A 15,516-nucleotide genomic window follows, 5' to 3' on the forward strand; every position below is an offset into this window, starting at 1 on the left:
CAAAGGGCCCTTCATGTTTCCCTTCTTCCTCTCCTGTATTACAAGTTCATCTCCCTTCAAGGAGACAGACTATCCCCGTTTCACAGCTCAGATCCATGGCAGGATTGGGGTCATAAAACTACAACTTGTTTCCTCTGCTGGCCATCTGCCCCTCCTATTTGTTTCACAGGCCTGGATTTAACAATCCAGAGTAACATAGTATATATACACCCCTCTCTCTTCCATGCCAGTATTCTCTGAAGATGCCAGCCACAGATGCTGGCGAAACATCAGGAACAAACTCTTCTAGAACATGGACACATAACCCAAAAACCGCACAAAATAACTATACTATACAGCTTTAAATTGCCATACCGTAGTATGTAACATGGATAACATGACAGAACCATGCATATAGATTCTGACACCCTTGGTTATAGGAAACGGCTTTATTGTTGTTTCTAACACCCCCTCCCCCCCCCATCATTAAAACTGAACTTGTCTCCTCATCTCCATGCCATATTTTGGATTTGAATTGACAATCTCCAACACAGTTTGTCTCTGGATTATCCACTCCAAAACATGCATCTGAGGAAGTAGGCTCAAGTCTAAGAAAGATCATGCTACCAACTTCTTTCAGTTAGTCTCAAAGGTGCTACAAGATCCCTTTGCATACTGGTTTGCCAGACTAACACAGGTATATCTTTGAATTCTACATCCTGCTAGGTTTGGCAGATTCCTGTATTCATAGGAATACAGCTCAAACAGAAGCACTGATATGTATCTACACATGGTTCTGTTAGTAAATGAGATGAAGGCAGCTTGCAAGACATCAGTAGTTTTTGATCTGCGGACCCCCTCCCATGGATATCAAAATCCATGGATGTTCAAGTCCCATTAAATACAATGGATAGTAAATTGGTGTCCCATATGTAAAATGGCAAAATCATGGTTTCCTTTTCATAATATATGTATTTTTGAACATTTTCAAGCCATGGGTGTTTGAATCCCTGGATATGGAGTAGTGAAAAAAACCATTTAGACAAAGCTGTTTTGCCTTATTTCAGGTGCCTTGTTAAAGTCATTTTAAAAAATGTCTACCTAAAGGACACAGTATTTAGAGATGGTGTAGCACCTTCGATACTCACTGAAAGAAAGAAGTTGGTACTGTGAGCTTTCATAGGCTACAGTCTACTTTTTCAGATGCATTTGAGGAAGTACTAGAAAAGCTCATGCTCCCAACTTCCTTCTTTCAATTAGTCTCAAAGGTCTACAGAGGCTAACAAAGCTGTATCTTTGAATTCTTCCTCCAGGACAATTTTATAATCCAAAATGAAAAAGGGTGGTCTTGAATACCTGGCACTAGTGAAAGCCCTAAATAAGCCAGTTAAGCAAACCTTGTGATGTTCCAGATAACTGATATATTTGCTTTCAACCGGTACTCACAAATGCAGTTATGCCTTAAAACAGGGAGTACAAAATGTATCAGTACAATGAATTTTTAGCAAAGGGGAAAGGCTTGAGCCACCTACTGGAAGCTCAGTTACTACTTTATCTACAAGGGAAAAAATTATCAAGAACAGTAATTTAAAATCCAGCCAGCTTGCACTGTTTATACTTAAAGCAACACAATCCCACAGTAATGTTTATAAAATGTTGGACAAGCAATTCTTCAGTCTCGCACAGAATTTATTTTACCTCATTTATTAAGACAGCAAGCTAATATATCAGTTTTTAGTATATACAGTACTTGAAAGATCTCCCATAAGGATCCCCCCGCCCCACATTTAGTCCATGACAGAATAATTAAAGTAAAAGGTAAAGTTTATTAAAAGCTTTAAATGAAACATTTACATATAAACACTTCAGTGACACATGGTGTCAACTTTGTCCAACAGTTCAATCAGATTTATTTCAGTAGTGGTTTGGCCAGATCCAGTATGACTGCACAGTTGAGTGCCGGGAGGGTGCTGATCTTAGCATGCTTGCTGCTGGCATATTTGTTCTTGACAGTCTGCAGAAAGAAAAGTTAAATGGTATCTCAGTATATACATTTTGAATTAAAAACACTAACATTTTGTTTTAGAGAAAGGAAACCTTATCAGCACATACCATTCTGCTGAAATAATGCTATAGTGAAACATGCAATCGTGTCAGATACTCAATTTAAGTGTTTGGATATGATGTCCAAAGCTTGTAAATTCACAGTAAAGGTTTGCTAGTAAAATAGCTTGATTTTCATAGGAGCCATTTTAAAGGCAGTGCATTTTGTTAAAATACCCTCCAGTTTCTGATAAAGTTGCTAATGTTTTACTCAATCAATCCAGTTTTCAAGTATTCCCACTTCATCCCTAAGAGGAAATTGCTTCCACAGATTAGAGATGCTGCACCATGTTGACTCACCTGCAAACCTTACTCCCATAACATATTGCTACATGTAACTGAAACAAACAGGCACTAGTATGGGTCTGGCTTACCATGTGCTTTGTAAGGCGTCCGTTTACCATCACCACGTTTTTGGCCATGTGCTGCATAACAGGAACAAGGGCACTCTCAGCATAATACATGTAGTGTTGCAGAGTTGGTGTCTAAGAGCAAGAAGCAAAGTTAGAGTTGTAAGGATTACAAAACAACTCTACTGGAATTCAATCATATTTTGTAATGCCACTTTCTTCCCTAAATCTTTCAAACAGCTTTAAAAAAACAGCTTAAACTTCGAAGAACTTGACATACACTCTGCAAATCAGACAGGGGGCCCAGGTAGAGAAAGGTTTAAGAACTCTGGCTCCTAGGTCATCACATAGCAAAGATTCGAGGCAGATCTTCCAAATTCACATTTTAGGATTAAACCCAACATTGCACAAGCAGCGAACTCCCAGCAGTTGGGACCTTCTGCCCCTTCCCTCTGTTCCAGAAGCTTCACAGAGCAAATGTTGAACATGCATGGGCTACTTCAGCAACTGCACCATTTCACTGATGGAAGCAACAGTATTTTCCAAGTGACAATGATAGTAACTAACCCAAATATAGGGATGAATGGCATGGGAAATTACTGAGCAGCTTTTCAGTTCTACTGCTGCTGTAGAAAAAATGAAATGTACAACGAAGTCTTCTATTACAGACCTTCTGGTTCACCTGTGAGAGTTATGTCTGTGGCCATTTACTTACCCACTCTCCCTCTTCGAGAACTTTAGAAGATAAGCAAAAGGCTGCAGCAGCAATCTGAGAGGGAGGGTAGTGTACCATTTCATAATCCAGCAGTGAGAGTTCCATCAGATATTTTGCCAGCATGTGTTGTTGTATATCTGCCTGAAATAGTTAGGATAAGGTTGGGTTAACCACCATTAATCTGTACAGATTAACAAACAGTAAATCTTGAATTGCACTTCTGCATACGTAGATACAAACGTATTTCAAACTGTATGACACCTGTATATAAGAACATAAAACAAGGCAAGTTACTTTTACAGCTTTGTCTTTCATTCCAAGAGAAGGACTGGTCTAGAGAGTAAGTTTAGGATTCCAAGTTTCATCTTCCACTATATGTTCAGGAGTGTCCTTTTGCAATACCATGCAAGGCATAGTTAGGAAAGCTTCAAAGTAGCATTACCTCTCCAATTTTTGAGGCCCTCCTCAGGAAGTGGAGTGGAAGAGGGCGACCAAGGTTGAAATCAAGAGATTTTAGGATTTTCATCTCCATCTGTCTGATCTGGAGGTTGGTATAAGTGTGATCAGTCACAAAGGCAAAGTCACCAATTTCTGGTGGAAACATTTCTTCATATTTGCTGGCAATGAACATGGCCGTTACGCCAACCAGCTGCAGCATCCTCTTAGCTACTTTGTTGTTCTGTAATAGAAAACACTGTTATTTAGACTTTTTGCAAGATGAAATATAGTTCATGAAACTGCTGCAATATTTATTTGCTAAGTCACTTGGAGCCTTCCCGCACAAGAAAAGTAAGCTGAAACAGCAAGGGAGTAGTGGCTTTCTTGGTGCCTCTTCACATTCTGTTGTGGCACTTCCACGCTCTTCCGAAAGAAAAAATCTATTCGGCAAAAGGCATGCTTTTATGACTGTCTTCCTTGGGGAATGAGAATGTTAAGTCCTAGGACAACAGAAAAAGTGGCTACTCTCCTGCTCTATTTTGACATTCTTTTTTCTGTTTAGTCTCAATGCAGTGGGGGCTGGCAAGTCCAGCCCATGATCAACATGCAGTCCCCAGGACCATATTTGTAGTCTCTGGGGTCCAAATGAAAAATTGAAAAAGTACCCCCCCCCCCAAATGTCCTCTTGGGGGCATAAAAGTATTTTCCCCATGTTTTTGTCTTCCTTCAGGTTATTAGGTTCAGGACAGGCCTTTTTCTAAAACAAAAGGAAAAGGAAACTGACTTCATCCCTTTCTGCTGCCAAAAATAATTTACTGGGGCCTAAAATGCTCACCAAACCTTCACAAGACTTTTTGGACAAATATTTTTTTGACTTTTTTGTGTGGGTAGTGCAGCCCAAAGGTCTCCTGGAGGCTAATGTTCCTCCAGTTTCCCAGCTCCCACTCCTGTAGACAAATCTGTAAGAGAACAGTTGCTGCACCTCTTCTATAAATATGAACCACAGGACTAAGGGCTTCTAAAGCATTTCCTGTCACTAGCAAAGAAAGAAATGCCGAAGAGCCAGGACAAATCTAGCATCCCTCTTTCCCCATGACTTCTTAATTTAACATTCAAGCTTGCAGTTTAAAAGCAGCCTTATAATTAAGCATAAGAAAACCTCTATAAGAAGTCTACTCAAGTTGCTCGGACTATGGACACGGTAGAATTTTCGTTATTGGGCAAAATCTCTTACCTGCAGAAAGCGATCAATAATGGCAACAGTCATGTACAAGGTCTCTTGCAACAGTTTGAACTTTATCTGGACTTGCACAAGCCAGTCAATAAGGATTGCTCGCATGTTTCCAGTGATTTCCTGGCCTGTTAAGTAGTTTGGTCTCACTGACTGTTGACCCTAGAGATAAATAAATAATCCAAATGATTATGTACATCTTGCTTTTATCTTCCAGGAATGAGAACCAGAGCACTTTCAACATGTATAGGAAATGGGTACAACAACAACAAAAAAAAAAAAAACTGAAAAAGACAGTGAAGGATCAGTTTGGGAAGCAGTTCATTACAAGCAATTTTTTAAAACACAGAAAAAGCGGGAGTGTGTGGGGGAGGTACAGTGCTACTCCATAAAAAGCCAGCAGCCAGTCTCCCAGAAGCTGCCTAAAAATGTCTTTTCTTGCTGGCAAAAGGACAACAGAGAATATTGTATGCCATAGATTGTATGACACAATCCACATATTGTGGCATACTTAAGCATCACAATCAAGTTTAGAATGTCCTCTTCCATCTCAAGCGCCATGTACTACTATAGCCACCCACTTCTGCTAAGCTATGATCCACCCAATTTGTCCTAAACCATGGATGTCTAGTGGCACATTTTAAAAGCTAGCACACAAAAGAGAAAAAACATTTAGTGATTCTGTCCTCCATTGCCTGTATCCACAGACTTAAGTGTGTCAGTTTGCTATGTTGTATAACTTGGCTTTCAAGACCCCCCCCCCCCATTTCTTCCATAGAAACACATCATGCCTGCCTCAAGAGCTTCTTGAACTAACCTCAAGAACTTTCAGATAGTTGTAGATGTCTTTCACATATTCACTGCAGAGATTTGGATCACAACCATCTTCTGTGTCTACATCTTTCACTTCAAGCAGAACATCTGAGAATGCCTGGCACAGGATTTCTTCTGCTGGTGCAAAACCAGAAGTCTCCATTGGGCTTGGGGAGGGAGACTCCAACTGTAGGGATAAAAATAATAACTTTAGTATTTGATTATAATAGTCAAACCTTCTTTAGAGGTACATGCTTTTCTTCCATCATGTAGCACACCTGAAGCTTCCCAGGTAATGTCCCATCCAGGCACTCTGTCAAATAAATTCAAACCTGTTTAGCTATAATTGGTAGGCAGGAACTACATGCAATCCCAGTATAGTGCTTCATTATAAGCCAGTTATAACATCTGTTGCCACACAGATGTTAAAAGCTATGCTATCCAAAGCAACAGGTCTTGGATAAGACGCTACTTAAAATTCAGTACAGGAATTTCCACTATATTTAAGTCACAGGGCATTTTTTTTGCAATTTAAGTCATGGGCACCATCTCAAAATGCCACAGGAAGCTGTCCATACCCAAAATGGATGCCATGTTGGATGCAGCCAGTCACTAAATATAGTGGACAAGTGCCATTCTGGGCCCCTGCAGATAGAAAAAACTGGTATTCTCAAGCCCCATATCATTCAATGGACAGCAACATGCACACTTTGTGAATATGCACCGCCAGTGAATAATAACTAGACCACCGATGCGGTCAGTCCTCTGTATTAAATTAAAAGGCAAACTGGTGATTAACAATCTGACCAGTTCTTTCATTCAGGATTACCACACCAAACTCTCATGTTCTACATGCAACAGAGATGATAGCAAGTTCACCCAAGTTGATCATTTCATTCTGAAAACATACTTCAATGAATACTTCAATACATCAAATATGAAGAACCTGTGCAAAAGTATTGGTAATTAAAATGTCATACTAGGACAAGTATTCAAACTGATTAGAAAAAACTTTGAAGGCCAGACAGTTCAAGAATTTATCATCTTGAAAGAAATATTGGTCTAGCACAAGAGTGGAAAAGTGCAAACTGTGCAGGCACCTAGAGGCCATTTGTGTCTCCACGTTTTTAAAATATTTCCAAAAAAAGAAAGAAAGATACCCTCCAATTTCTCCCAACATTCCCTGGGGGTGTAGGAGACAATTCCAGCATGGTTTTTTCCCCCCTCCCATGGGCTGTTTAAGGGATTAAGATGTTTTTTCCAAACCAAAAGTGACTGAGAAGCTGATTTCCAAATTACGCCCTGTTGAAAAAGGCATGCCTTGGACCTAAAATGGCTTAGAGAAGGCCAAGAAAATGGGGGTGAAATTTCTGTTCCATGCTCCTTAGGGGCAATGGCGACCCTTGTCTTCCAACAATTGCTTTTATGGGGGTACAGCTCTTTTAAGATCCCAGGAGAAAGCAATGCAGGTCTCTAAGCCAAACACGTAACATCCCCCCTACCCCCGCAGCAAGAATTAGCTTTGGCAGTCTAAAAAAAGACACTGACACTAGAATTGCTCATACACCTTTAGAAAGCTTTAGAATAGCTGGATGACCATCTGTTCGGGGTGCTTTGATTGCGTCTTCTGGCACAGCAGGGGGTTGGACTGGATGACCCCTGGTGTATCCTCCAATTCTAAGATTCTATTCTATAAACGAGGGCATTCCTCTTTTCACTGCCTCGGAGAGTGGTGGAGTCTCCCTCTTTGGAGGTCTTTAAACAGAGGCTGGATGGCCATCTGTCGGGAGTGCTTTGATTATGTATTCCTGCATGGCAGGGGATTGAATTGGACAGCCTCTGTGATCTCTTCCAACTCTATAATTCTGTGACTGATAATACAACTTACTGAGGGCTCAAATACCTAAACTTCAGTTAGACTGCCTGCCTCTAACCATCAAAGGTAGCAGAGATGTCCTCAAAGGAAATATTAGATATGCCACTTTGGTGCAGTGGTTAACGTGTTATACTAGGATTTGGAAGACCCAAGTCCCCTTGGAGCCGGGAAACTGTCTGTGGAACTAAGGGGCTGTACAGACTGGCAGTAAGCGCTGGCTTGGGGGTATGGTGTTTGGATGCCATGTGCCCCGACGCCACCCCCAAGTGGGTGTAACACTGCACAGCGGGTGGCATTATGGCGCTCCTTTGGCGCAGTGTTCACACGGTACATACCAAAAGGAGCACGGAAAAGTGCCGTAGCAATGGCAAGGGCGCCCTTTTCCTGAGCCAAAAAGAAGTGGCACTTTGCCACTTCTTTTTGGCCCAGAAAAATGCTGGATCAGGGCTGTGGTGTCCTGCTGCCGCTGCCCCAATCCAGTGCTCAAAGAGGCAGTGGCAAGCCGCTTTAACGGGGCAATCTATTTTGTCCCTAAGTCTAGTGTCTCTCTTAAAAACAGATCTCAAAGGATTGCTATGAGGCTAAAAGTAGGAAGGATGGCAGGAATACTGTACAGGCCTTTGACTTTACTGGAGGGGGGAAAGGCCACAAAACAGAGCTGATTTCATTCCTCAAACAGAATGCATCTTTCTCATCCCCATCACACACTATTATGAAAATCATTTGATACCTGAACAGGTTCTGGCTTTTCTTCTTTGATAGGCTCAACCACTTTTTCAACGGGCTTTGGGACTTTCCGAGTGGCCACTTTCTCCACAAGTGCAGGTTTCAAGACTTCCTAATGGAGTGATGAAGGAGAAAAGAAAAGAATTCAGTGAAAGAGACACATTTCTTGGCTTTAGCTAGAGGACAGGTGAGAAGAGAGGGTTTACCTTTTTGGCCAGGTCCTTGGGCTTCGGCTCGCAGGCCTTGTTGCCAATGTCTCCCAAGGCAGTCCTAGGCCTCAAGCAAGGCTTGGCAACCCCAACTCCCCGCTTGGTAGCTGCCATGGCGGGTTTTGTTTTGTTCTCTGTGTTGACTTTTGTGGTCTGTAAAAGAAGGAGATGGGTTTGTGTTCAGGTCATATTCACAGCTTTACAGGCGGCTTTGCAGAGCATGAGAAACAGCAGTGGGGGAAGAGAAATAAAAGTGTGAGGTTAACAAGTTCTGATATTTTAAGATTCATATTTTAAAGATGCATCTCTTCACCAGCTGTGGATAAAAGGCATAGATTAGAGTTTGCCTGGAAGGGCCACCAAACCTGGAGGCAATGCCTGTCCGGTCTGCCATTAGCTCTGTATCTCCTCTTTTCTGCACTCTGCAAAATGGGGCAGGCAGAGAACCTCAGGGGTACACAGGCAACAGATCCAGTATGATCACAACTGAAAGGTGGCAATAAGTGAGTACCAAGGTTACCTCCATTTCCTGGACATGTCCTCCATTTCAGCCTTCTGTCCAGGAGGAATTCCAAAATGCCCTCCATTTGGAGCAGGACTGAGAAGTCTTAATTTACACTTCTAGGAGTGCTTCGTAGCTTTTATTTGGGCATGTCCTCCATTTCAGCCTTCTGTCCAGGAGGAATTCCAAAATATCCTCCACTTTTGAGTAGGACGAAGAAGCATCAATTAACATTTATATGAGTGTTTTTTGGTCATGTCCTCCATTTCTCTTGACATGTCGTAGACCAGTGATTCTCAGATTCCAGTCTTCCAGGTGTTTTGGACTCCAGCTCCCAGGAGCCTCAACCATTTTTGGTCAATAATTTGGGATTCTGGGCGCTGAGATCCCAAACACCTGGAAGCCCAGAGCTTGGGAAATCACAGTCCTGCATTTGACGGTGTCACATCCTCCTTTGCTGCGAGGACATCTGGTCACCCTGCGCCCAGCTCTCCTTTGTTAGGCCTAGATGCAAAATAAGCACATGTCCAAGGCATCAAAGGAGAGAGGTCTTGTGGTTGTTTGTTGTTCACTGCCCTCAAGTCTGCCTCAGACTCATGGTGACCCTTTCCTATCTGAAAGAAAAAGAAAGAAAGGAAGAAAATAAAGGTCATTTGAGAGGTGGTGCTGGAGGAGAAGAGTGCCGAGAATACTGTGAAAGACGGGGGAGGAAAACACAGACATTTCCCATTGCCTGATTTCCCATGGACCACATGCTGCAAAACTGCAGCTGAACCAGATTAGACAAAAGATTGGAGGGAGGAGTCTTCCCCACATTTGGAGGTTTTATATATATTATTGTTTATGGTTCGAATTAGGTCTATATATAAAATAAAATTATATATTGAATTACACACACACACACATATATATTATAATATGTTCCAATGCCCAAACTGTTACACCACGCAGGCTCTCTAGAGAGCCTGCGTGGTGTAGCAGTTTGGGTATTGGAACATATTATATATATATATATATATATATATATATATATAGTGTGTGTAATTCAATATATAATTTTGTTTTATTTTTTTAACGTTGTGAACCACCCTGAGTCCCAGTTTTGGCAAAAGGGTGGGATGCACACACACACACACACACATATATATGTGTGTGTGTGTATTATTATAAAATTACACACACATATATGTGTGTGTATATAATTTTATATTCATAAAATAAAAAATAACATACAATTAAAACCCTCTCTCCCTTTATCCCAACCAATCCAAAAACTAAATAGACCATATATATGTATATTATATATATATAATAATAAAATTATATATGTGTATATAATTTTACAACACACACATATATATATAACATATATATGTGTGTGTTTTAGTTGGTAGCTGCTTTGATTATTTTTTATTTATATATCCCACCCTTTTGCCAAAATTGGGACTCAATTAAAAGCATACAAAAATGGCACGTTAAATGGTACTGTGGGTGGGACTAGGGCTCTGGAGACCAGGGTTCGAATCCAGGCTGGGCCATGGAAACCCACTGGGTGACCTTGGGGGAATCACACTCTCTCAGCCTCAAGGGATGGGAGTGGCAAACCACCCTCTGAAGAAACATGGCGAGGAAAAAGAAAAACCATGATAGGGTCGCCATTAATTTGGAAAGGACTTGAAAGGCACACAACAGCAAGGTTTTAATCCTTAAATCTGGAGTAAGGAAGGAAAGCACGGGGCAACCTGGCCCAAATATATATATATATATATATATATATATATGTATGTAATTTTATTTCAATTTTTATACCGCCTTTCTCCCAAAAAGGGACCCAAGGCGGCTCACAGCATTATAAGTCATTTCCAAACATGAAATAAACAGGATTTCCAATAAACAGTAATCCAATAAACAGTAACACAAGATATATATATATATATATATATATATATATATATTTCAATATTTATGCCGCCTTCTTTCCAAAAAGGGACCCAAGGCGGCTCACAAGATTATATCTTTAATCTTGTGAACCGCCTTGGGTCCCTTTTTGGGAGAAAGGCGACATAAATATTTAAATAAAAGTAAATATTAGTAATAAAACAAGCGCTGCCTACCCGGGTGGCCCGCAACGCCATGGCTCCGGTTCCTGCAGCACTGACTCCAAACAACCTCCTTCTCCTTCCAGCTCCAGAGACCGACTGATGCTGAGCACGAGTCCAGTGGCTCTCGACGCAGGTTTAAAATTCGCCCTCGGCGGCGCTCATTGGCTGCCTCGCAGGGTTCGCTCGCTCCCTATTGGCTCCCCGGCGATCGGTTCTGAATGCGTTTCTAAGGCTACGGGAGGCTGGTACTTTTGCGGCGTTCGAAAAGGGAAAAAGAGAGGGCGGGGGAGGCGTGGTGAGGGGGCGGACGTGATTGGGGGCTTCGCGTCACGTGACGGCTGTGGAGCTCCTCAACTCAGCTGGAAAGGAGGAAAAGGGGTTGTTTGAAGGAAGGAGGGGCTGAGAGCCACTCTCTTGCCTTGAATCTCCCATCATGCCCTTCTTCATTGTTCCAAGGATGGCCCAAACACACTAATAATCCAGTTTGAACCCACTTTAACTGCCCTGGCTCAAATGCTAGGGGATTCTGGGAACTGTAGTTTTGTGAGACATTGAGCCTTCTCTTGTCAGAGAGAGCAGGCCCTGGTCGCACAATAAACTACAATGCCCCGGATTCCCTATAGCACTAAGCCAGGGCAGTTAAAGCGGTCTCAAACTGGTTTATTTCTGCAGTGTGTTTTGGACCTGCGTTTCTCAAGCTCAGATTCTTAAACCTGTATCCATGGATTATGTGTAGCATAATGTAGCAGACATCAGCCAAACTAATTTTGATCTGATATTGGGTTCTTAAACAGAACAGAAACCCGAAGAAGAACCAGTTTGATGATGATGATGATGATGATAATAATAATAATAATAATAACAACAACAACATCTTTATTGGTAGCCAAGTGTCCTCAGCTTGGAATCATTATCATTCCAACAAAAATCCTGTGGCCTCGAAAAAACAAAGTCCATTGCTTTTTATAGGTGTTTAGACAAATCTTTTTAGTACATTTAATTGGTTATAGTAAAATTTAAACATAGGATTTCCTACAACCAGATTTGAGACCCTCATGGACACATTCTTCCTTCCCTTAGCGATTCTGATGTTACCTTGGGCCTCTTTGAACCAGAGAAGCTGCATCTCTTATCTCTGAGTTATTACGGCTTCATTCTGACCAGCTGCAGGCGCCTTGATGAAGAATGCCCTTCAATTAACAACCTCTATTCTAGCCCTCCCCACCCACCATTCCTTTGCAGGTGCCTCAATCCCAAATTCCTTTCACTTTGGTTCACAATATTTTACTACATTTATTTCATGCATATGAACTAAATATTGATTATTGAATTCTAACTGCCACAGTAATACAAAAATAATAAATACTCCCCCCCCCCCACATCTTTGTGCCTTTTAGATTGGAGCCTTGTGTAACAGTTGTGTGTGTGTGTATTTTCCCCTCAAAATGCACAGCGTCTCTCCTCCCTAAATGTGGGCTAGATGGCGATGCAAGTGGTCCCCCCAAAAATACAGGGCCTATGTGAATGCAAGTGGTCTCCCAAAAGGCATACTGTCCCCCCCCCCCAAAAAAATGCAGAATGTATGTGAAGGTGATATCCCCCAAAACAGGGGTAGGCAACCTTTTTGAGCCGGGGACCGAGTTGCTGTCCCTCAGACAACTCGGGGGGTGGAGCTTCCACCCTCTGGGGGCGGGGCTGCATGCTGGGGGCGGAACTTCCACTGAAGCCCCGCGGGGAGGAGGAGGCATGTGCCCGCCCTCTCCTCCTTGGTCCCTTTCTGGCCAAACACACTGCATTCCAAAACACACACAACAGCACATTTGTGCATTTCACATGGCTTTACTTAACATGGCCTCTTGCATATTTCAGGGGCTTATTCCATAACCAAACCCCTTGGGTTTAACACTTAGCATGGTTTAACATGGCTATGCATATTGAACATGTCAAGGTGGTTTCACCGTTCTTGCACCAAGTGTACTTCTCAGAAGTGTGTACTTGGTCAAGGGACTTTGGTTTTTCTTCACTGCGCATGGGTTTGTAAAAATCACAGCAATTTACATTGGCCTTGCCTCAGAGGCTTTCTGATATCAATATCACCATTCAAGAACCAAAAACACACAGAAAAGGCACTTTGGAAAGTCACACTCTCTTGGCTTCAGAAACAGTGCGTGCATGCATCTCAAGCTGACTCATATCATCATCATCATCACCACACTATCACTGTCAAAACAAGGGAGACTTGTTAGCATTAAAAGCACCCAAAACACACTTTGGAAGGTGACACTCTCTCGGCTTCTGAAACAGTGCTTGCATGCCTCTGAAGCTTAGTCATATCATCATCATCATCATCATCACCACCACCACCACACTATCATTGTCAAAGGAAGGGAGACTTGTTAGCATTAAACGCACCCAAAACACACTTTGGAAGGTGACACTCTCTCGGCTTAAGAAACAGTGCCTGCATGCCTCTCAAGCTGACTCATATCATCATCATCATCACCACCACCACCACCACCACCACCACCACCACCACCACCACACTATCACTGTCAAAAAAAGGGAGACTTGTTAGCATTAAAAGCACCCAAAACACACTTTGGAAGGTGACACTCTCTAGGCTTAAGAAACAGTGTCTGCATGCCTCTCAAGCTGACTCATATCATCATCACCACCACCACCACCACCACCCCCCTCCTCCTATCACTGTCAAAACAAGGGAGACTTGTTAGCATTAAAAGCACCCAAAATAAAAATTTAAAAAACCTTAAGGCCTCTGGCCACTCACCACCTCTTCCTCCTCCTCATCCTATCCCCCCTCCTCTTCGTCCTCCCCCCCTCCTCCTCCTCCTCTTCCTTCTTCTCCTATCCCCTCCTCTTCCTCCTCCTCCTTCTTCTGCTCCCCCTCCTCCTCTTCCTCCTCCTTCTTCTCCTCCCCCCTCCTCTTCCTTCTTCTCCTCCCCCCCTCCTCCTCCTCCTCCATGAGCCACGCAGCCTGGGGGCGGGGCGGAGGAGGCAGAGGAGAAGGAGGTGGGCGGCGCAGGCCTGTGCAGGGAGGGTGGCACGGGGAGGGTGGCACGGGCCCACGCAGGGAGGCGGGGAGGGCGGCGCGGGGCTTCCCCCTTTGCCTCCTCTGCCCCAGGCTGCGCGGCCCTCCTCTTCCTTCTTCGCGCGGTGGAGGAGGGCCGCGCAGCCAGGGGCAGAGGAGGAAGTGAAGGAGGAGGTGGCGGCGGCAGGACCGGGCTGGGGCTGGTCCTGTCGCCTCCGCGGGCTGCCTCCAGCATGCGGGCCGGGGGTTGCCAACCCCTGCCCTAAAGCATATTGATTTGTGGGCACCCTTCCAGGACCCCAGCATTTGGGTAACATTAGGCTGAGCTGATAGTGATGGGCTCAGGGTCATTCAGTGGCTATACTGAAGAACAGGGATTTGAATCAGGTATTCCTAGTCCTAGTCACTGTGGGGTGACTTGGTTATAAATCCATTTATATGTTTACTTTATAGCTGTGATTGCTCCTCTCTATGGTGGGAGCTCTGTGGCAGAAATGAGTAAAGTACAAGTGTTTTGAAACTATATCTCCCATCAGTCCTGTCCAGCAGTGAGAAATGCTGGGAGTTACAATCCAACATCTGGAGGGCTGCATTTTGCCTGCCCATACTATATTACATAATTAAATCAACAGGAAATGCTTTTTCCCAGCGTGGAAATGCATCTTAAGCACTAAGGTTTTAGATATTTTTCCTTCTAAGGTTGCCACTTCAATATGCACTTACATGGTATTAAATCCCACAGAGCTCAATGAAGTTTAGTTCTGCAAAGGATTTTACTGTAGCACACATTAATCAGCATTTTGGGGATCACACCTTTGGCTCTTGTAAAATACAATGCTACACTTACAATCACCATATGAACTGCTATAGAGACCCCACTACTGTTTCTCCAAGAGAGAATTGTGAAAATCTATTTTTGTGAATCTAGGCCAAAGGCAGAAATAAAGAGAGCCTCCAACTATTGTTGGGCTGGAACTCCCACATTTTCCATTTAACTGTGTTGGCAAAGGCAACTAGGAGGTATAATCCAACATCTGGAGTCCCACATGATTCTTGTCCTTGATCCAAACCAAACTTCCCTAACCTTGGGCCCTCCTGATGTTTTGAACTGGATGCTAATTAACCCTGCTTAGGGCACTTATGGGACCTGTAGCCCAAAACATCTAGAGGGCTCCAGGTGGGGGAAGGCTGGTCCAGGCCATCTCCTTCCATGATGTAGGAAATCCAGGCTATAGCATTCCACAGAGATTCTTTGGCTCCTACTGGAAGGTCACCCAGTAGAATCTGCCATCACTTCAACTGAGTGGTTCATCAGATTGCTCTGTCAAATGTTTCTCTTAATGTTCACTCAAAAACTCTTACCATCCTAGAATTTACTGGTAGTCTAGTCCTGTTAACTTAGATTAGAACACCAGACCAAATA

At 43.1% G+C, this 15,516-nt stretch overlaps 1 protein-coding gene across 2 annotated transcripts; it reads right to left on the bottom strand.

The window, feature by feature from the left end:
- Nucleotides 1–1,681: 1,681 nt before the first annotated feature.
- On the bottom strand, nt 1,682–11,241 carry LOC149323973 (G2/mitotic-specific cyclin-B1-like). 2 transcript variants are annotated; one of them, XM_089513007.1, is made up of 9 exons: nt 11,057–11,241; nt 8,438–8,593; nt 8,236–8,343; nt 5,634–5,816; nt 4,820–4,978; nt 3,590–3,826; nt 3,148–3,288; nt 2,457–2,567; nt 1,682–1,993 (listed from the first exon to the last, which is right to left on the bottom strand). In XM_089513007.1, the coding sequence occupies exons 1-9, from the start codon at nt 11,075–11,077 to the stop codon at nt 1,889–1,891; spliced, it is 1,221 nt and encodes a 406-aa protein (XP_089369133.1). In that variant the 5' UTR covers nt 11,078–11,241; the 3' UTR covers nt 1,682–1,888. The 2 variants fall into 2 exon arrangements, with proteins under 2 accessions (XP_089369133.1, XP_089369142.1); XM_089513016.1 differs by lacking the exon at nt 11,057–11,241 and adding an exon at nt 8,961–9,572.
- Between the last annotated feature and the right edge of the window lie 4,275 nt (nt 11,242–15,516).

The sequence above is a fragment of the Sceloporus occidentalis genome, unplaced genomic scaffold, assembly GCF_023333645.1.
Source record: "Sceloporus occidentalis isolate IW3139 unplaced genomic scaffold, rSceOcc1.0.p SCAF_1, whole genome shotgun sequence".
NCBI classification, from domain to species: domain Eukaryota; kingdom Metazoa; phylum Chordata; class Lepidosauria; order Squamata; family Phrynosomatidae; genus Sceloporus; species Sceloporus occidentalis.

Excerpts from the sequence above, each read along its gene's own strand:
- LOC149323973 (XM_089513007.1), bottom strand. The coding sequence starts at position 11,077 with ATGGCGTTGCGGGCCACCCGG. Across the intron at positions 8,344-8,437 it reads CCAAGGACCTGGCCAAAAAG|GAAGTCTTGAAACCTGCACT; the intron begins GTAAACCCTCTC and ends TCACTCCATTAG. Across the intron at positions 5,817-8,235 it reads AAAAGCCAGAACCTGTTCAG|TTGGAGTCTCCCTCCCCAAG; the intron begins GTATCAAATGAT and ends TTATCCCTACAG.